Below are 21,250 nucleotides of genomic sequence, written 5' to 3'. Positions count from 1 at the left end.
GAGGAAGTCAAACTATCAATTTCATTAACTCTTGCAATGGGTGTGCCACTTCTTGGGGGTGGGGGGAACAAATATGTATGAACTGCTGTATGGAATAAAATCAGGTGAATTACATTTTGACAATTCCTATAAGGTCATCTTTAGAAGTATATATTATATATCCTATAACATAATCTGCCTTTTATTTTACATACCAGACTGTTACTCTGAGCTCTGTGCCTTCAACTACTCCTGCACGCGTTGCAGAAGAATGAGCCACCGCCCATTTAATTCCACTGATAATCCTCCTATTTCCCTAGGTATTCACAGTCTCTTGCTTAGATCCTAGATATGGAGACTATTCTCAGGCAGCACTAAGTTTCCCACAATTGAACAACTACATGTTTTTATTAACCTTACACACACTGCTTTCCAAGCAGGAATTCTTATCCAAAAGGAGCTCCTCCCAGGAGTCACAGACCTTTATATACATCTGTCCTCCTCTAAGAAACAGAAGGGTAAAGTAACAGGCAGAAAGAAGAGAAGAAGCGGAGCTGGAAGCTGATGAAGCACCAGAAAGGAAAGGCCATGTGGATCATAACAAACCTTTCCAAAGATGGGCACAAGGCAACAGGGCAGAGGCCCAAACAACGGCAAAAGGGCCAGGCTCTGCAGCGCACAGCAGTACTAGTCTCACAGCATTTACAACACCCAGTTTTGCTGTCGTCTGTATTATATACAGACGTAATACATTTAAGATTGCAGTACTAATCTGTTACAGGTATACAGTCCATAAATGTAATACTTAGCCTTACCGAACATGAACTTCTGATGCTTCTTTCATTAAGTCTCCATCTATATTCCAAGGGTAATTTCCTTCTGCAGAAGCAGCGTTCAAATATGTATTTTCTTTGGCATCAAGCCCACTTTTAAGCCTTGGTTGTACTTTTACTTCTTGAACTGTGTAGGTCTCAACAAAGGGAAAATTGAACTAAACCAAACACAGGTATATATTAAATGAAGATGAAAGATATAGGTGGTAGCTTAGCAACAAACTGGATTACTTGAAATTAAAAAGCTTGCTTTTTTTTTTTTGTCTTAAGTAAATGGGAACACTTAACTCAAGCTTTGACCACATGAGGCATTATATATTCCAGCTAGCATTTACAGATTAACATGCTATTTTTATCCTAAATAGTGCCTCAGAAAAAATGGTAGTGTTCCATTTGCATTCCCATATCAGACTAGCTCAATCTACAGGTGAGGTGGTATATTTTGCACACGCCAAAACGGCACATGCTTTCAGAATATGTGAAAGTCCAAGTGGATTTTTTCCTGTGCTCTGTTCATCATTACCAGTAATCCTGTCCTAAACGAGGCTGGTTAGAATTCTAGTAAACGGCCATCTTAAATTTAAAGGAGGGTCCACATCTCCTCGTCTAATTTCTAACTACAAAGGCAGAGAGAAAAGCAAAGCCTTCCTCCAAAAGCATAACTGGAAAGCATAAACTATTTCCTAAATGCAGCTGTTAGTGCTGTCACATGGAATTGTCATCCACCTCTCCCCCAAACTCTCTCGCTGCTGACAAATTCAAACCTAAACCTTCTTGTAAAAGTGGTTTCACATAATCCTGAAACATTTGAATGAGTACCAGTGTGCTTAGGCTATGCATTGGGTCTTTAGGACAGCAATAAGGCACTGTGTTCGGATGCTTCATTTTTCTCTTCAAAGACAGACTAATGACCACAATTTTGAAATGCTGTTCTGCATTCTTAACTAGATGGAATGCATACCTGCTAAAAATCAATGGTCATAATCCACTGCTACCAGCATAGCGTGCAGTGATCTGTCAAAATTATGGACTTTACCTATTTCTGGCAAAAAGTCTCATGATGCCCCCGCAGTCTGCTTTCTTGATCTCTGTACTACACAAAATTTAAACACAGCATGCATTTCCTTTATTGTGGTGAAAGGGTTTTACACCCATAAAACTATGGTACAACACAAATACAATTTAAACCACAGCAGATGGGCTGAAATAGGCTAATCGGTATTAGTCTAGTGATTTAAAAAAAAAAAAAAAAAATCAGATAAAAAGGGGGCTAATGTATTCTGACAGGAAGCTAAGTCTCCTTATGAGGATGCTAACATTAACTCTTGCAGCATGTCTACCTTCACGATTAACTGGGTTTTTTATAATCATCAGAAAGAAATTAACAGTACCTGATTTTTTACGCTGGCATATCTTTTCAGATGTTTTATAAACCCTGTTCGAGAAGTATTTTGTACAACAATAAGAGCCATGCTTCCATTATTCAACCTGAAAAGCAGACCAATTTAGTTCCCAAAAGAAAATACATTAACTTGGAAGTTTAACAGGCTCTTCAATAGTCTTGATTGAAAAAAAAAAAGCTAACAATAGTAAATTAATAGAATAGTCTCAATGGTTTTTTAAATCTTTTTCCAGCCAACCCCCCCATAGATCAATATAAACTATACAATTGAAGTTATTTAGCATTGATATATTTATAACATACACTGTAATAATAAAATTATACTCCCTTATTAATATCCATAATTTATTGAACATAATACATATAATTTTTAAAAACCTACTTTTGTACTTAACAGATGTTTTTTAAACATTGAGGATCACAAATGTATCTTTTCACTTTTGTCTCCAGCAAAGTGCAATGATTACCATAAATGCTGTGAGGCAGAGCTTTCCCCAGAAACCATTCCCATGCATGCAAGCACATCCCCATCATATAACCCAGTGCAGATGGGTTTGTTCACCCCCTCCGTTAACACTCATGCTGCCCTAACAAAGATCCTGATCTTCAACTATGCCACTATTCAAACTCTCTTAGCAGTTCTCAGTACGGTTCTACTTACACATTTCACAAAGCACATAAAAGTTAAAAACTAAGGGAATTTTGTACAAGATAAACCAGTCATATACTAGAGATTAATCAAGAAGAGACCCTACAGCGCAGATACTCAACGGTCCTAGGTATCCAGTCGCCACTGATATTTTAGCATCTTTGAGAACTTGGGTCAGACAATGAGCTAGTATCAAGTCACAGATTCCTTAATGCAACTGTACCTTGTTGCAGAAGCTAACAACCTGAATCTCAATGCAATCATGCCTAAGTCCCGTTTAAGTTAGAGACAAATAAATGTTCAACACGAGTATCTGATGAACATGACAATCACTGCTGAGAGTGTATTCTATATAGAGATGATGTATTTCATATCTTCTGAATATATATGCATACATATATATATTTATTTTTTCAGCATATATGCTTGGAATATATGTTAAGAATGTTTAAAAAAAAATATTTCCAGCCTACCACCACAGATCTTTTCCCACTCATAGTTCTCTGGCTACTGAACAAGTGCATCAGGAATGTTCTCAGACTACGATACAGCACAATCTAGGAAGACAGTTTTTACATAACCATTAAACAAGTCACCTGGCATAGCATTACTTTGCTGATTTAGAAAACAGTGATGGTGAAATTGAAAAAGTTGCCTCCTTATCATATTTGCTGCAGTAAAAGGGCACAGCAGGCTACCGGGCAATGCATTCGGCACTACGGCCTTTTATCTTCAGAGATGACTAAGAATTCTCCCTAATTCCCTTAAAAGTCCAATCTGCAGCGAAGCACAACACCTATGCTGTGAGAAACAAATGTCCCACATGGCTCACACAGCATAGACAGTTAAACGTATCTTGACATGTTTCTGCAAATTTAGACTAGTATAACTAGAGTTACAGGCAGCAGTCAAAGCTTTCATTCCACTTCGAATGTCTTCACATGGCAAAAACCTCTTGGGGAAACTAGGACAGAGTGAAGAAACCTAGCTCAGTTTAGCTGATGCTCCCATAATGGGTCTTGAGTCTCTAACAATTAGTGTAACATTTATGTTTCCTGTATTGAAAAGCCTTACAGTCAAGATGCTACTCGCTATGAGAAATGAAGCACCACTCGGAAGAGTCTACTCTTCCTACCCTACTAGCTGACTGCACTCCTAAGATTATTTTTAAAAAGAGAGGGAAAAAAAGGATGTCCTTATATGAAAGGATAGGGGGATCCACTGAGCAACTACACTGTGGGAGAAACAGGCTCATTCAAACCCACAATAATTGCATGGAGTTGTCATAAAATTCCCTGTCACTGAGAAACAGGTGCCAGAACAGATGGAAAGAGAAAACAAAGCTAAAAGGGAATAATTTCTTCAATTCTTGTCAGAATTTTTCTACTGACTGGTATATAACACACTAAATGCTGAACACAGTAAGTTCCTAAGAGGGGACAGCATCAGGGCACTATCTTGAGGTATATGAGGCTTAGCAGGACCCCTGTAGCAAAGAAAACTTCTCAATGAGAGTTTCATCAAAAACGTTTGTTTCTACATTGTTTCCAAGAAGTCAAATTCTACCAGATCAGCCAGTAAATTTGAAGAAAAATACCTGATCAATTCTAAGGCACATCTATTTTCACCTAATGATAATCAAATGTAACAAAATAGACTCATTGCGTAAACTTCCCTGAGTGTTCTTGGGTTTTTTTAATAGATATACACACACACACATATATATATATGAGATTCCACATTCTTTTTTGAGGGAGCGTGTTGTATTTCACGTACAACTACAAAGTTTGTACTTGCTATTCTGCTTAATCGTCACCTGGATACATCAAGTACAAATATTTATCACCTGATAACTGCTTTGATCTCCACAAAGCATGCTCTCAACAATGAGCTAAAGGCAAAATGAGTCAATGCCAACAACCAGATTACATACTCATTTGTTTCCCAAAACCCTACATGTAGAAGCTGCGTTTCTCAAGTTGGGGGGGGGAGGGGACCAAAACAGAACACAAGTGTGAATTTCAGTTCTTTGTAACAGGAGAAAGACTCATACTTCATTTTTGCTGGCTGTAAAGCAGAAGACGAGGGGCACCTTTATATTTGAAAAAATAAAATCCAAGAATGAAGTTTCTACATATAGCCAAATCCTATGACAGATGACTGCTCAATGACTACTACTTAAGTCAGACTTGCCAACTAATTTAATCACAGCAATTATCCACTCATTATTCTAGTTAGACTGCTTGACCTTATTTGCCTGATCCAAAAACTGATTACAATTCCCGGGATTATCAAGTCTGCTGCAGCCCATGCTCCCTCCCCCATTCCAGAGGGACTAGACTACCTAAACACAGGCTCGTATTCTCGGAAAAGCCAAGGTCTTAAGGTAAGATGTCAGAATTTATAGACATGACTAATTCTCTAAACCCCTACTGACCTCGTATTAGGTGCCAAGCCTCTTGGTGCCATTGAACACAGACAAGGGATTGCCATAATGCTCACATTCAGGAAGTGACCCTGAATTTTGTGCCATTGATCCTTGCTACCTAAATATAACAGAGTAATGCCATATTACTCCAGTTTAACCAGCCACAGTTCGCTTTTAAATAATCATAAAAGCAAAAACTCACCCTTTTTTTTAATTTTCTCTTTCTTCTTTCTAAAAGGGTGGAAACATGTAGGTAAAATAATCTAAAGTCATTTTAGCACATTTAAACAACACCTACTTTAGGAAAAAAAAAAAAGATCTCAATGGAAGAAAGGATTAACGACACTGAACAAACCAGTAATACTGAGTGGAAGACTGCTTTGTAACAAATCCTCAGTAGTCTATAGGGAACATTTTACAAAGTGTACAAGTTTGCAGTTGTCAAAATAAATCTTTTTTTTTTTAAAGATTATTTTACCTGATGATCAAATTTGAACAAAATTAAGAATTTGTACAATTTTATCTTCAAAGACACATATTTTTGTAGCTTTGGAATTGTTTGACTCGGTTTTACTTACCTGTCACTCTCATGAGAGTTTTCCTGTGGAATTTGTAGAGGTAGAAATGATAATTCACATTCCTCTGGCCTAGAAAAGTATTCATATTTAATATCATGTAAACCAATATTCTAACTGCTAGACAGACTTTTATCCAAGTTAAGATGATTTTAAGGAGATGCTGAATATACAGAATTTATCTCCTCTTTAACTTGTAAGAGGGATATACATCGCATCTGAGTTAAATCTGTCTGCAATTAAGAAGTTAAGATAGCTAAACTACTGTTGTCTATATTTTTACCACATTAATTATTGCATTTTCCTCAAGAAAATGAAAAACACTAGAAAAACATAACAGCTCATGGCATACTTGAGATCTGCCAGTGTTTTGATAAAAGCAAAATCTTTCCGCTGATTGGAGGGCATCCAACGGTGTTTTTCAGCCAAAGCTAGAGTCCTTGCACCAAAACCAAACATAGCTGAGAACCCAAACCGCAAAAGCTTGCTTGCAGTACTGAAAGTACAGACATCTACTGGTTGAATATGTCCTAAAATTTCAAAGATAAAGATCAGAAATTAAAATAACATCTGTATTTCAAATGGAATACAACTTACCATTTCTTTTTCACCTAATTTAGCTGTGGGAAAAAACTCCAGACTCTTCTCTCTTTAGGAAGTCAAGTTTTACTAATGGAAACCAGAACCAATCTAGATATAATTAAGACTCTATAAAAGTAGTCATTTCCGAGAACAACGTTCAGATGCTTCAACATGTCAAAAAAGTTATGGCGAAAATTCAGCTACCTCATATCAGGCTGTAAAGGGTCTGACTCTTAATTCTATTCAAATTTTCAACAATTAGTATCAAAGAAAATGTAATATTGCTACATAAATATTTGCAACCATTTCACCAAATATTTGTAATGACTGAACATTGTACTGGAGGAGATATGAGAGCTCTTAAATACAGGTTTTAAATGTATTTATATTTACAGTTATAGAATTTAGACATCTAATTCTGTTCAAGACAGGAAATATAATTTTTTTCTGTAATAGAACCTGGGTGGTTTCCATTAGATTGAGTGTATCTGATTAAAAAAGACAGTTTTAGATTTTGCCTGTAAAGGCTTCTTACTATCTAAGAAATAGAGCAAAGGCTCTTCCACTGCTGACTGCAAGGTCCAGAAAATAGATACTCAAAATGGACCTTCCCCATTATTGTCTTTTTTTATTTGGAAAAAAAAAAAAATATCCTAAAGAAAAATTGCTTTGACAGGAATATTAACATTGCTCAACTAAGCATTTGCTGTTTCCTAAGACCTGAAAATAAGGTTTCGTGACAGACGCACTCGACCACCCTTAACCAAACCAGCAGCAGTTTGGTACAGGCTCCAAAGGACGTAAAGGCCTGGGTCGTAGTCGGGCCAAGAACTCCTCTAGGAAACCCACAAAGGAGCAGAGCAACACAGTGAAAGTTGTGGGTGCAAGGAGTCTCGTGCATACCTCTCCCATTGTATGCTATTTGACCACGAGCCGACCACTTTAAATATGTCACAAATATGACAGCCTAAGTGAGCCTTCTTTGAGCTCTCCCTGCTAGGCAGTGTGGCTGCATGGCAGTGATGTCCAGCAGCGAGATCTTTTACCAATGACAGATCGTTGGATGAGCCCAACTTGAGCTCTCCCTGGACAGCAACTAGACTGCATGCCAGGCAACTCTCTCCTTGAGCAGAGACGCCTCTCAATGTTAAGAGATATCAGTGGTTTAGTTTAAATGAGTTTTAAATAGAATGAATCACTTAAAGTTATAATGTTGTGTGATTTAGTATGCTGTTTGCTTAGCTTTACTTACTTAGCATGAGTAGCTAGATTTGCCAAAATCTGAGGCCACAAGCTGTAAACTTTCACTTAGATTTACTGAACCTGTACCTACTTAGGGGCCTCCAGAGCCAGCGTAAATCAGAAAATAAGGAGGCTTCAAGGCTACAACCGTCAACAGCACCTGCAACCCAATAAGATAACGAACGGCCTGTCTGGAGACAGTGAAGGAATCCAATGAGGAGTCAGAAGGGGTCAGGCCAGAATCACTATTGGACCAAAGGGCATGAAGATGCGCGAAGAGAGTGTGAAGAATGCGTGAGGGGCAGGTGAATAGTCTGTGAGGGTATAAGTGCCCAGGGATTTCTTTGTTCGGGCTCTTCCATTGTTCTGTCCTTCCTTTTTCCTTCCTTCTTTCCTCTCCTTCTCCTCCCCCTTCGGGAGCACCCAGCTCGAACTGACCCTGCTGCTGTACCACTCCATTAAATTATTTATTTTTATAAGACTCAGTGCCTGAGAGTCCATTTCAGGAAACCAAGGGCTCAAACTTCAGAGCGAACTAACACCTGGACAGATTGGTAAGTAATTAACAGCCTGCTAAACTTTGAAATCCTAACTAAGTGATATAAAGGATTGATTGTGCACATATGATTCCCTTACCCATAAACCATTGATCAAGTCTGGGACTAAGATTGGATCCGGCCGCACCTCGACTCCTCTCTGAGAACGAGTTTAGAAAGCAAGGGGGTCCATGCTGAACCTCGTGACTCAACAGGAGGTTTTCCTTACCCTTTTAATCTCTTAGATATAAACCACTGACTAGGTCTGAGACTAAGTTTGGATCTAGCTACACCTAGACTCCTCTAAACTCTGAGGAGTTTAGAAAAGAAAGGGGTCCATTCTGAACCTCGTGACTCAACAGGAGGGTCTCCCTTACCTTTTTACATCTCTGATCTCTGTGCAAATCATTCTAAATCAATTCTAACTCAATTTTCCTTTGTATGTTTCTCCCATGTAGTAAGTAATAGAATGAACTTTGCCATTGAACCCTGTTAAGTTGCACTTTTACAGATTCTTTAAGGATCCTAAATCACTCATCCACGACAGGTTTGCACTAGCAAACCTAGTTGTTCCTTTTAGCATAATTACATTTTCACATTCAAAAACCTATTTATTGTGCAAACAAAATGGCAAGTGATACCATTTTTTCTACTAATAAAGCTTTCTTATGGAAACTGTTAGTATTTAAAAGAAATGCACAAAGAGCTAAAAAGATGAATGATACTTTCTCAGAAATATGACATCACTTTCCTGAAAAGTCCAATCCTAACCACTTCCTCAAGCTGAAAGTATTGTATATTTTCCTATTGTCTTCAGCAGGTACATTAAATTAAAATAATCAAGTGATTATGCAACCATGATTATGTGGCTGTGTGGTGCTTAGTTGCCAGCTGGGCTTAAACCACAACACAATCATTGCATAGTAACACACACAGAGTAACACTATTCACACAACCAAGTCTGGAAAAGGTTACTTTTTGCATTAAAAGAACATCAGTAATAGGACATGAATGCCAAAATCAGACATTATTCCATGGCAGATTTTAGTTACCAGAAGATGAGGTCCACAACCTTTGCTACTAAACTATACTCAAAGAATCATAACCTTTCCGGTACACTATAAATCAGCATAGAATTGTTTGGGTTTAACGGTCTTACAATATAGTTTACAGTGATATAGCATAATGGTATGCCTTTATTAAACCACTGGTTATGGCAAACTTCTAAATGCTGCTTCATTATTTAAAATCTGATAATGTGTGTAAAAATATTTACCCATTACAATGTGCAACGTTGCAGTCACTGCATGCTTAATACCATAGAGAGTGTAGGCCAAGATATTAGTAGTACCTGTAAAAGCAAACACAAACTATTGTAAAAATGAAAGAGATACAGAAAAGCAAGAAAATATATATATAACATTTTTTGAATGAAGAAACTGAGACATTTACTGCATTTTCAAAAAAAGAAAGCCTCCCCACAAATTACTTAGTCTTGGTAACAGCAGAAATGCTGAATAGTACAAATTAAAACCATTAAAACTTCCAGAGGTCTATAAAATCCTCTCTGCAAATTCATTCATAAGTGCCATAAAAACCAATGGAGGCGGGGGGGCGGGGGGGGGGGCAGGGAAGCTTTGCAAAAATTGTCATCCTTTTTTTTTTTTAAAACCATCTCCCTAAAAATCACTTCTTCTGTACCTAAGTGCTGTACTGAGGAGCTGTACTAGAAGGCAGGTTATCTAATAAGATATATTTGGGGAATATTTTTACATTAGAAAAATAATATAATACCCAGCAAGTGTAAAACTGTACATTTCCCAGACAAAATTCTACTAGATCTAGCCTAAGATAGCTGCTGTGCCTCTTGCAGGCTACATTTTAGATTCTTAGAAGCAATAGTGAATAAAATTAATTACTGCATGTCAGCTTCACATATGAGAACACATTAATGACTGAAAAACAGAGAGAACGTAGAATTTGATGTGTGTCTGACAAATTGTTGACTTGCATTCAGTGCATTAAAACTGACCCGTCTAACTTGTCTTTGTCATTGCCTGGACATTGGCAGAGCACTTGTACTACTAGCCACTGGATAGAAGAGATTAATTTATTTTGAAACAAGGGAATGAGTAGTAAATCAGCTGGTAAATAGAACAAAAAAAAGTCAAGAACTAGCAATGTGAGCATGGAGTTGGAAGAGAGAGTGGAAAACTAGCTATCAATTTGTAAAAGAAAGAAGCATGGTTCTGGAGGCCCATGTTTGGTGGTGATTGATATGTCAAGTCACTTTACCTGTGTAAGAAACATGGATATACAAGTCAATTTTGCCTTTCTGCTTTGAGGTATAGGACATTGTGTATCTGTCTATCAGTTAACTTTTAAACAGCAATTTATTTTAAAAATCCTGAACAAGGAATGGTCGCATCTTTCCTAAATGGGTATAGTTTTAACAGAATTTCAAGTTGATTTTTCTCATTGATCATATCTCTGGCATTTCTTAGCCAAGTAGCAGGACCACAGGATTCACTTCTGCACAAATAAAGAACCAGGGCCTGCCACCAAGCAGGCAGAATATTGAGCTTCTTCATATCACTGATTAAGGGATGAATAATTCGACAACAGATTAATTAAAATAACAAAAATTACAAAAGAACAATTTAGAACCTAACATTCCATAAAGGAATGAGTTCAGTTAGATTTTCAAATCATTTTCTTGTTGCTTGAATTATTTAATGTGTTACACCAGCGATAGACAATTCTGGATGCTATGGAAGTTTTATGGAAGCATTTAAACTTGTCTTTCAAAAGTGAGGGAGAGAAGAGAGGAAAGGGAAAGACTATCACATTTCAAACAAGAGGCACTCAATATTTAAATAAGCACTTTAAAAGCATCATGTACCAGACTGAAAAATTATGTTCATCCCAAAACTCTGCAATCTTTGATGTCACATTGGTGGTAGGAAAAAAATACTACATTTGGAAAGACTGATGTACATAGTTACAAAGCTCTAAAGGCATCTTGTCATTCTTATTCAGGAGTATACGCTTCAATTTTTTTCAATAATTTCTCTGAATAAGAATTTATAAAATAACTGGGGATTGTATCTCAGTATCTCACAGAGCACCTGTTACGTCCTTAGAGCACCTTAGTCTCTGCAAGTAATTCAGAATACTCAGAACCTCATGGAACGCCTTCATAACGTCAGAGAGAGGAGCTCTGAGTAAGGCGCTCAGGGTTCCTACTAGGTGAGTGAAATAAGTGAGGTACATCTATTAAGATAACAGATACAAAACATTCTTTGAAGTTTACATCTGCAGTGGTACCTGGAAGAAATCAGGTTATGTACAGTTTTATTCTCTGAACAATTAAAAAAATGTAATTTCATTCACATATTTCTCAGAATTTTATAGGTGACTATACTATTAATTTCTTTTTCCTTTTCCTAAGAAAAGTAATGTTTAAATAAACCCAGCAAATTGGGATTATGAAGTACTTTGAAAGGAGAATAAACTGACAACTTCAAAAGCTAAATGCAAGTCTTTGCTTTTTTCTCCCAAAAGAAAGTCTCTCTGGATACTAATAGGAAGTCCAGTTTATTAAGAATATTATAATTTCAGTCATTTATATCCAGTAACTTATATCCAACAACTCAACTAAAAGTAATTTGAACTTTCCTTTCTGTACAATACGCATAAAAAGAAAAGGCAAAAATGTAGCTCCAGATACCATTTACTGTGCAAAATAGTGAGTTTTTCAATTCAGTGAATATAAAAATACAGTTCTATAAGGAAAATTCAGGGACAAAAAAATTAGGTTTGACCTAAAAAGCAATTCTTCACAGAATAATACAAGTATATGCCCAATACCATTTCATGTTTGAATGACTTATGACATTTAACCTCTAGATGCAACTAATTCTGCTTAGGCAGTGAAGCTAGCCAAAGAAATAGCTCAAAAATACTCAAATATTTCCTTCAATCAAATTTTTCTAACTCTTATCAACTTTTATGGGAACCTCTCCAAAACAAAGGAAATCACACACACAAAGAGCAGATCATTACAAGTCATGCAAATTGTGTTTATTTCCTGTAAATTGACAACAGGGAAGTTGTTATTCTGAAAAAATATTTTTCTTTGTCACTGAAGATCAAGCTAATAAAAGAGCACAAGGCAGAATATACTTCTGAAGATCAGGCTTGGTATGTCTTAAAACTGGGATTCCTCATTTAGGTAAGAGTAATTTATCAATACAGATGGCAGCAAGATAACAAATGACCACAGCTGAAGTCAATACCAATCTTCATACTGACTTTAATGAGAGTTAAATCTCATTCTTACTAAACAGGATAGGCACAAGTAATTGCATCCTTCTCTTAAATCTGTGGAGCTCATTAACATTTGCAGAAGTAAACAAGGCAAACCCCCACCCTTTCATGACTCCTGGGAAAATAAAACAAGTTCTGCCTGTGTTCAAAAACATAAGTAATGCATCCACCCTTCCACAAGTTGAAGATCGAGAACATGCACAGTTTTGCAGTAGCAAGTACCATCACCTTCTCTAAAAAGCTCTTAATACATGCCTATCAGCATTTTGATTGCAGCAATGACTGAATAATGTGTCTCATTACCCAGGTCCTATACAAGCAGGATGCCACACACACACAAAAAAAGCTTATAAACAGAACCAAAACAATGAAAGTTATCATACAAAAAATATTAGAATATAAGCTTTGCTGATTTAAGTGGTGATTCAATAATAGTGGTTTTAATGCCATTATTCATCTTCCCAAGTCATCTAAACTTTTTTCTCCCCTATGTAAGCTCGGAATACTATTTACCAATAACAAGATGGTTCCCCTGAACACTATCGTATTACTTCAGAGACTAATAACCTTCTTTAATGCTCATGTATGGGCTTGCACCCCTCACAGATTACCAAGAGTCACATTTTTAGATCTCACTGGAATTACTCAATTTACTGTAAAAAGGTTTCATCCATACAACTCCAGCATCTCTGTCACCAGCATTTTTTTAAACAGAAACAAAGAAGATTTTAATATTCCAAAAATATAATTCTGTTCAAAATATTAACCCATTTTCCTGACATTACAAACAACTTTCTACAACCTCCTGCCTATGAAATGTGCAAAAGCATCACAGTAAGGACAAAGTATCTGCAGGTCATGCAAAGCATGACTGATGAAGGTACCAAACAGAAATTGTAGAGAAAAAAATTGTCCTTGGAAGTGCAAGCACTTCTGCAGTACAATTAACTTAATTAACCAGACAACATGAATATTCATAAGGCTGTTAATGTCTCCCCCATCCAAACAGATAAATGTGATGTAATGACTTCCTAGTCAAGCATAGCTAAAATTCTGATGAAAACTGCACCAACATTTTGGTTCTTTGCCTGAAATATCACAGAAATTAACAGTCCTTCAGTAATATTTTATTTTCTGAATTAATTGGAAATCATGAATTTATTTAAATGAACCATTTAGGACCAAAAGGTTCACAGCCATTAGATATAGATTGTCTCTTGCTCTGTAACAACTGGATAGCTTTTTTAATGTCCTTCCAGTTCCCCCTCCCCTTTCTCCCATTCCCCCTCCATACAGTTTCTTAGCAGTAGTTCCCATAGCAACAAACACTCTTGCTAATGGCCAGCAGTACAACTGCAGGCTTCCCCACATCTCATCCATTTGATTTGGGCCAGAATAAGGCAGCTCAGTAGAGTATTTTAGTAAAAACACACTCCCCTCTGGACCCTTCTCTTCAGGAGGTGAACTGTTTCAAGAGCAGCTCCTTCCCATCAAGTTGGCTGAAACTTCAAAATGCTGTCTTAACTACTTATAATAGAGGCTAAAACCAGATTTTAAGCCACTCAGATAATGCTATCCCGTAATATAGTTTCTATTTTTACTTGGCTGGAGAATCCTAATAATTTGGTACAATGGATTTCTGGAGGAAAAACAAAAAAAAAAAAAATTAATTGACCGTTTTGTTCCATCTTCTTCATGTACACACATATCATACTTAATCTGTTTCCTAACTCACTACTTTCTGGCATTATCAATAATATGGAAATAAAATAAGCTATAGATTATTTTTAAGAATCTATTAAGAAGTTTCTCACACTATCATTCTATAAATTGTTCTCACTCTCTTTTAACTAAGTCTATGGCATTCTGTGTAACAAGCCGTACAGCGTTCTTTTGGGTTTACAAATCCTTTTTGATCATGACGTATTTGTCTTAAACTGAAGAGAGTAAGCACTGATGATGAGACACAGTGACCTAAGCATGCCCAAACAGCATGGAGTCAAGTGCTGGAGAGATGCCATCTCAACCCCATCAAGATATTCACAGCAACTGAACTGATAAGTGATGGTCCAACTGCTGTGCTAAAATTCATTTGCTTCTTTTTCATAAATTCATAAGTCTTTGAGATTACTGTATCTTTTACCAATACATTTCCAAGTGTAATCTTGCATTTTTACAAGCAACTAGTCCCTGTCTTAATGCTGCTCTTAGAAGTGCAAAGCAAGTCAGAGCAGTTAAAATCTGCTTGCTCAGTTCGGAAGCAACTTGATCCTTTTTTTTGTAGAAAACTGAAAACAACAATTTGCTGTTCACCTGGCTGCAGGAATTTTTTCCTTGCTAGTTAAAAACATCTGAGAAATTACATCAAGTAGTCACATCAACATCCACACCAGAGGGTAGTGTCCATGCAAAAATACCCCTCCTCTTTTAAAGAGAAGGGATTCATATACCAGTCCAGAATCAACCCTGCCTGTACTAATTCTAGCTAAGCCTCCCTGCCTGGCCCAAGTTATATTCCAAGAAGGACAAATACAAAAATTGGGAGGAGAAGGGACACACACACCCCCCAAAACAAACAAACAAACAAAAAAACCGCACCACAAGATGCAAGTACAAGTTAATAAAGGAGCAAGAGGATTTTTCAAGAGATGCATACATTTTCAGGTCTGCAGAAGTAAAGGAGAGAGAAAGCAGTTTTGTGCGCACAGTATTTTTTTTTTTTTTTTAATATAATCCACAAAATGTATTCCTGGGACACCATTTCAAAATAGACCCTAAGCATGAATCCAACTGAGAATCCTGCCAAGAAAACTGGAGAGAGAAGCAAAACAGCATGGCTTATATTAAGGAAATTCTAGAAAACAAAGATTTCATCTAGTATCATTTCTGGCAGCAAATAAGGGCAAAACCTGATCTTTGCATGGATCAGCTGAAAATTATTTTAGTTTTCTTCTTCTTGAGCTTCTTCCTTTAGGCAAAGGGCTCATCTGTGCCATTACTATAAATTATCATAATGATTTAAAATCTAGTCATTTGTAATCAATCTAAATCACTAATTTAGGACATTTATTCAATAGCTCCCTTAAGGAACTGAAGCTTTAGCACCAAGAACTTCCTTTAGTAGCCAAAACTGTAAAACATGCCAGAAGGACTTAAAACAGATGACTTACAAAATGTAACAGTACCTCTCACCTGCTGGTATTACTCCAAGAGGAACCGGTGCTCTGACAGGCATTGGTATATAGTCTGTGTCTTTTCCAGCATCTATCTGGGCTTTAAGTAGTAGACCATGAGCAACTTCGTTGACAGATCCATCTCCACCGACACAAACTACCCTGTTACAAAACAAAAATGCTAAACAGTTCAAAATAAAGTCTTCCATAGCTGAGCAAACAAGTGGAAGGCAGCTATCACACACCATATACATAATGATATTTCAAATAGCTAAAAACCATTCTTTCTTTGCAAACAAGCTAGGGCTTCACTGTCAGATCAGCGAATGTTAACTAACAAGATATAAGCATTCTCATTTCTGCTTTCTTCTGTCTGAATAGGAGTAAATATATTTAACAACTCACAAAGTATTACCTTATCACACATTATGCACATGAACTGATCAGATGGAAGAGTTAAGCACATGCTCAAGTGCCTCAGCGGAAAAGTTCTTTAAATCTTTCAATGCTGACCCACACAAGCATTCCAATGCTTTTTAATTGCCCTTATAATAACAACTCACCAAATATTACAATAAAATTAAAAATACTTGAAAACAGCTAATTCCACACACTATGCAGGCAGTTGAGGGATTTAGCAAGGTATAAAACCCTAGTGCCAGCAATCCTTTGCATGAAGGTACTTAATCACTGCTTCTGGAGCATGTAATTAAACTCCCACCTGCTGTGGCTATAGAGAGGAATGCATTTGTCTGTAAAAAGCTCTGTTACAGCAAACATTTTTTTTTCCTGTTTTTGTTTATTTAAGTAACTATTAAAGTGATTCTCCAAATTAGTAATGTTTGAAAGTTAAATGTTTTTAAGGTAAACACATTTTAATGATAAAAACAGTAATAGTACACTCCAAGCATTTACAATACAAATGTCAGATTTACTTTAGGAGGCACTTAAAATATCTTTTTTTCATCTATCTATATAAATGCAGTTATGAAACTATGTCCAATAATTCAACCAGATAAAACTGCTAAGCTTTTTATAAGAAAATACTCATTATGTTATTAAATGTTTAAATTAAATTATCTCAGCTCCTTTAACATTTTTCTTCAGTTCCTATTATTATTTCCTAGCTATTTTTTAATTTCTAAATTTTTAGGAATGTTTCCTCTATCCAGCCAAACACTGCCCACATTTACAAAAAAAAAAAAGTTTGGAGCACATTTTCTTCCTGCTAGTAATCAGGAGTCATCTCCTGTCTTTTGTCTCATTTTTGGTTTAGATTGGTTTATTCCTACGCTTAAAAGTTTCTGCCACAGCAGCAAAACCAGTTTATCTTTGTAGTCTGATAAACTGTACACCTGGAAGGACTTATGTGGATTGGCTTCTGGCTATTAAAACTTTTGAAAACAGATATATTTTCTTCCGATTTTAGGGGGCTGTGTTTGTTGTTATTGGATAGATGAAGAGTCCAAGGAATAACATAAAAATGCTGCTAACTTTAATTTGTATTAATTTAGCATTAATCATCAAGAGTTGCCTTTTTGGCTGGAAATAGAGATACCGTCAGGGACCAGGGATTCCAAAGCTAATCTATGAGAACCTGCTACGCATAAGGAGTAGAAAGTGTTGAGCAAACAGATTTGACTAAGACCTTGAAGAAGGCTTCTTGGAGGAAGAAACATCTGTCTAACCATCAGTCTAACCATCAGACACAAGTTTCTTAACTATTCACTAAAGTCTGACTAACCCAGGCTACTCTAAACAATATTCGTAATACCTTAGGCTCCTGATTAGGGAAGAAATACGTGCATGTATATTGCGTATTTCTGTCACCGTACAAACAAGAAAATGCAGCTGAGATAGCAGCATCACAAATGCACTCTCTCGATTTGTCACCAAGGCTTGGCCCCAAGGCAGGGGAAAAAGCACACTGCCAAGTTGGCGAAGTACCTAAATTTCCAGTGTCGGCAAGAAAAAAAGTGGATAGCAAAAAAGGTGGAGTATATGAGATACATGACATATGCCCATGATCTTGCAAAATAGAGTGGGAACTGGAGAAATCAGAGAAAAGAAATTATATATAGAAACAAACAGCTTTGACAAAGAATTAAAACAGAGCAGTATTGCTTACAGAAAGCACTGAGATGCAAACTTCCAATTCACTACTGCAAATCATAAGCTTCAATTTACTTCATACGCTGCTTAACATGTAAGGAACCATAACTCTTAGAGAGAAATTCAAGATCAGAAATTGTCTGTTGCTATACTGCTTACCTACTGTAATGAATAGAAAACTGTTGTGTCTTGCCCTTTATACATTTTCATTTGAATTAGCTTTCAGCCAATCTGAAATAGGCAACACTTGAAAAGCACGAGCTGAGTTAGAGCAGCAGACTAATGCATGCAGGCACGGCCTTCAGTCCACACCTAACTCACCTTCAGTCACTTCCGAGCTTGGGCAAGGCAGATCAGGTCTACATGAACTCTGCCACGTAGAAATAGCACAAAAACTACCTTGTCTCTTACCACCACATACATAGTGGCATATATAGGCACATAGTGCCTTCCACATCCAAAAGGAGGTACAGAAGTGCTATTCTATTTTCTAAACAGGGAACTAAGTGACAGATATAGTATCTGACTTGAACAAAACTGGACAGGAAGCCTGGGCTAAACAGGAAAGAACTGAAGCCTGCCAAGTCACAAGCAATGCTGTTCAATATACAAGTGAAAATTCTCGACACTTAATGGAAATAGTGAAAAGACATTATGTCAGGTGGCCACTAGAATTGCTAAAAGCGTGATTTTTCATCAGTAGGACAATTTCATTGCTGTGGAGTTAATTTTCAATTCAAACCAGATCCCATGCATTTTCTGGTTTAATTTTCAATAAATCAAAATTGTCATTAAAATTTTATTTGGGAAACACTGAGGTGGTTTTGGGGGCTTACAAAATATTTATGAGCCTTTAAACAATTTGAAAAAGAAAATCCCAATTTCAAATATTCTCTTCCTGTTCTTAAGAACAGCTCTAAAGATAACGAAGAGAGAGACTAGTGATGTTTTGTAGCTTTCTTTTTCAAAGTATCAGTCCTTTAGCATAATATGAATGCTGACCTCATCCTATCAGTCTCTGTAGATTTTACTTGAAAATAGCAATTAAGATATCTCTAGGTACATCAGTGTAAAGAGTTACCCTTGCAATTCATCTTCCCTATGATCTTATATCAAAAAGCATCCCAAGCTAGCTATTTAATAGGCTGTTTTTCTGTGTTGTGCTTTATTGAATGAGTACATAGATGGAGGCCAGGCTATGTAAGAAGTTATAAAACTCATTTTTCAAACACTACAGAAATTTCATTTTTGCTCATAACCTCTGATAATAAAAGCTACTTAATTTCCACATGAGAAAAAAATTCTCAACACTTAAACAGCTAACTCAGAAAGGACAGAGATCTTTTCACCTCAGAAATCCTAGCATCATATTGACCTAAGGGTTATTGTCTTCCAGCTTCTTCGTTCCTATTTGCCCTTAGTTCTGGCTACTGGAGAGAAGTCTTACAGGGAAGTACTCCAATGACTCTACCCAATGATCAAAGGTGAAACAACTCAAATATGACTCAGAGGAGAAGGGGTTTGTGCAAGAAGATACCACCCAGGCTTTTTCTTCTCTGTCTTCATATCTGCTTCCCAGGACAAACTGGTTCCCCAGCTAGCACCCCAAAAGGCATGTCTTAATTGGAAAGAAATTGTCCTCAGAATCTGGAATACATACATGCATTTTCAAATATATTTTCTCACCTAACTCTGTGAGTTTCTAGAACTAATAGAAATTGATTAGACTACAAAACACTATTTAAGCCTTCTTGTATGGCTCACTGCATACTCCACTAAGTGTTGTAAGAATGCTGTAAGACTTCCACAGTATGCAAAACTATTCTTATGTATTATTGAATCTTATTATTGAATGATTAATGTAAAAATACCAAAGATTGCAGGATTAATCCACATAGCAAGGTCTTTAAAAATGATTGAACAAGCATTTTCACTCTTGACTTCAAGTAAGTTTGAATGATTTTTTTTTTTTAAATGGAAAAAACATTCAAGTTACTTTTAGATAAAATGTTCTCCTTAAGAACCATTTGAATGGATAGAGTGAAATACAAGGCACTTGTGCCATTCTTGCAAATATAGAGACTGAAGCTTTCATGAAGCATATTTAAGAAAGCTTTATGTTTATTTACCATTATTTATGAATCTAAAATACGTACCTATTGTCAGTAATAAAAAACAAAGCGTCTAATGAGAACTGATTTTCTCAGGCATGATATATATGTGAAACAGAGTAACTCATGAAATACCTACTAGCATAGTTTTGGATGGAATACAAATAAAAAATAATGTGATGAGGTTTACTGACCTCATTGTCACTAACCAACTTACCCATCAAATGCCTGGAGTTCACATTCTTTAAGTACTGAGAGAGCATGTCCTTCATATTCAGTTACTGTGGAAAATAACATTATTTAATTATCAGAAGATTAGATAACTTTAAAGGTTTTTTTAAATTTTTGCCCTTCTAACGTAAGGAACATACAGTAATTCAGTTCAGATTATTTTTTTAAAATCATTAAATTCATTAAAAGTATGAGAAGGTATGTTTTACAGTCACGCTAGCTAGAAGGCAAGACACATGAAAACTCAGCTGCCATCGGACACATGGCTATTTAGTGCATTTAAATTCAGAGAATTAGAGAAGATGTTTGTTGCATCAAAATGCAAGTTTTCGCATTGACACAGTAAACTTCAGGAAAATGTAAGCATAGTCTCAGTTAAGACTGAATTATTTCAGTATCAATCAAATTTAACTGCCTTTGTGTTAGGATATGCAAATTGCTAAATCAAAAATATGAGGAGTTAAACACAGAAGTATGAAATCAAGCCAAATACCAGTGACAACAGAATATAACACAGAGAGGAAGGTGGCACAAGTATACACCAGAGTTCATAGCCTCTGGAGGAAATGAATCTGTCACTCTACATTGATGTCTCTGTGTTTGCTGATACCCTATATAGTACTGTAAATGCCAGTGAAGACAGGATAAACTGGCATACTACAGATGGCACAAAGCATCGTAACTACATTTAGCATTTTCTAGGCCAGCTTCGCCAGAAGAGACAGCCCAGCTGCAGCCACTCATCAAAGATTTTTGCTGACTGACATGACACTTGCAGATGGATTTTTTGTGTAAGAATGTGCATCATTATATGCAAAATTACATTAATCTTTCATGCTTGTCTGTCCCTGGTGCTAGCATAGTTCAAGGCTTTTCTCCAGTGTTTCTAAACACTGTTAAAATTATTAGTCTTGGTGTCTAAAACAATCATTCCGTATCTGTACCTGTTATAACAGTATTTCTACAGACTATTCAAATGCTGCTTACAAGAATTGAAAACACCTCTCTCTCTCCCTATATATACACACACAAGAAAACGTGTATATAGTGAGTGTATATATATATTTT

General features: G+C 36.4%; 1 protein-coding gene across 1 annotated transcript in view; it reads right to left on the bottom strand.

The window, feature by feature from the left end:
• CERKL (ceramide kinase like) overlaps positions 1–21,250 on the bottom strand; it is a 60,781-nt gene that overhangs the window by 351 nt on the left and 39,180 nt on the right. Inside the window, exons 4-12 of the mRNA XM_050899994.1 lie at positions 20,169–20,232; positions 15,748–15,890; positions 9,503–9,577; positions 6,219–6,396; positions 5,870–5,938; positions 5,494–5,522; positions 5,301–5,409; positions 2,204–2,300; positions 795–970 (exon numbers count right to left, since the gene is read on the bottom strand). Of these exons, the coding sequence (XP_050755951.1) occupies positions 795–970; positions 2,204–2,300; positions 5,301–5,409; positions 5,494–5,522; positions 5,870–5,938; positions 6,219–6,396; positions 9,503–9,577; positions 15,748–15,890; positions 20,169–20,232 (940 nt within the window). The remainder of the gene's footprint in view (positions 1–794; positions 971–2,203; positions 2,301–5,300; positions 5,410–5,493; positions 5,523–5,869; positions 5,939–6,218; positions 6,397–9,502; positions 9,578–15,747; positions 15,891–20,168; positions 20,233–21,250) is intronic.

The sequence above is a fragment of the Gymnogyps californianus genome, chromosome 7 (genome assembly GCF_018139145.2).
Source record: "Gymnogyps californianus isolate 813 chromosome 7, ASM1813914v2, whole genome shotgun sequence".
Classification (NCBI taxonomy): Eukaryota; Metazoa; Chordata; class Aves; order Accipitriformes; family Cathartidae; genus Gymnogyps; species Gymnogyps californianus.
Note: the sequence above shows the minus strand (reverse complement) of the source record. Positions and strands in the feature narration are given on the sequence as shown.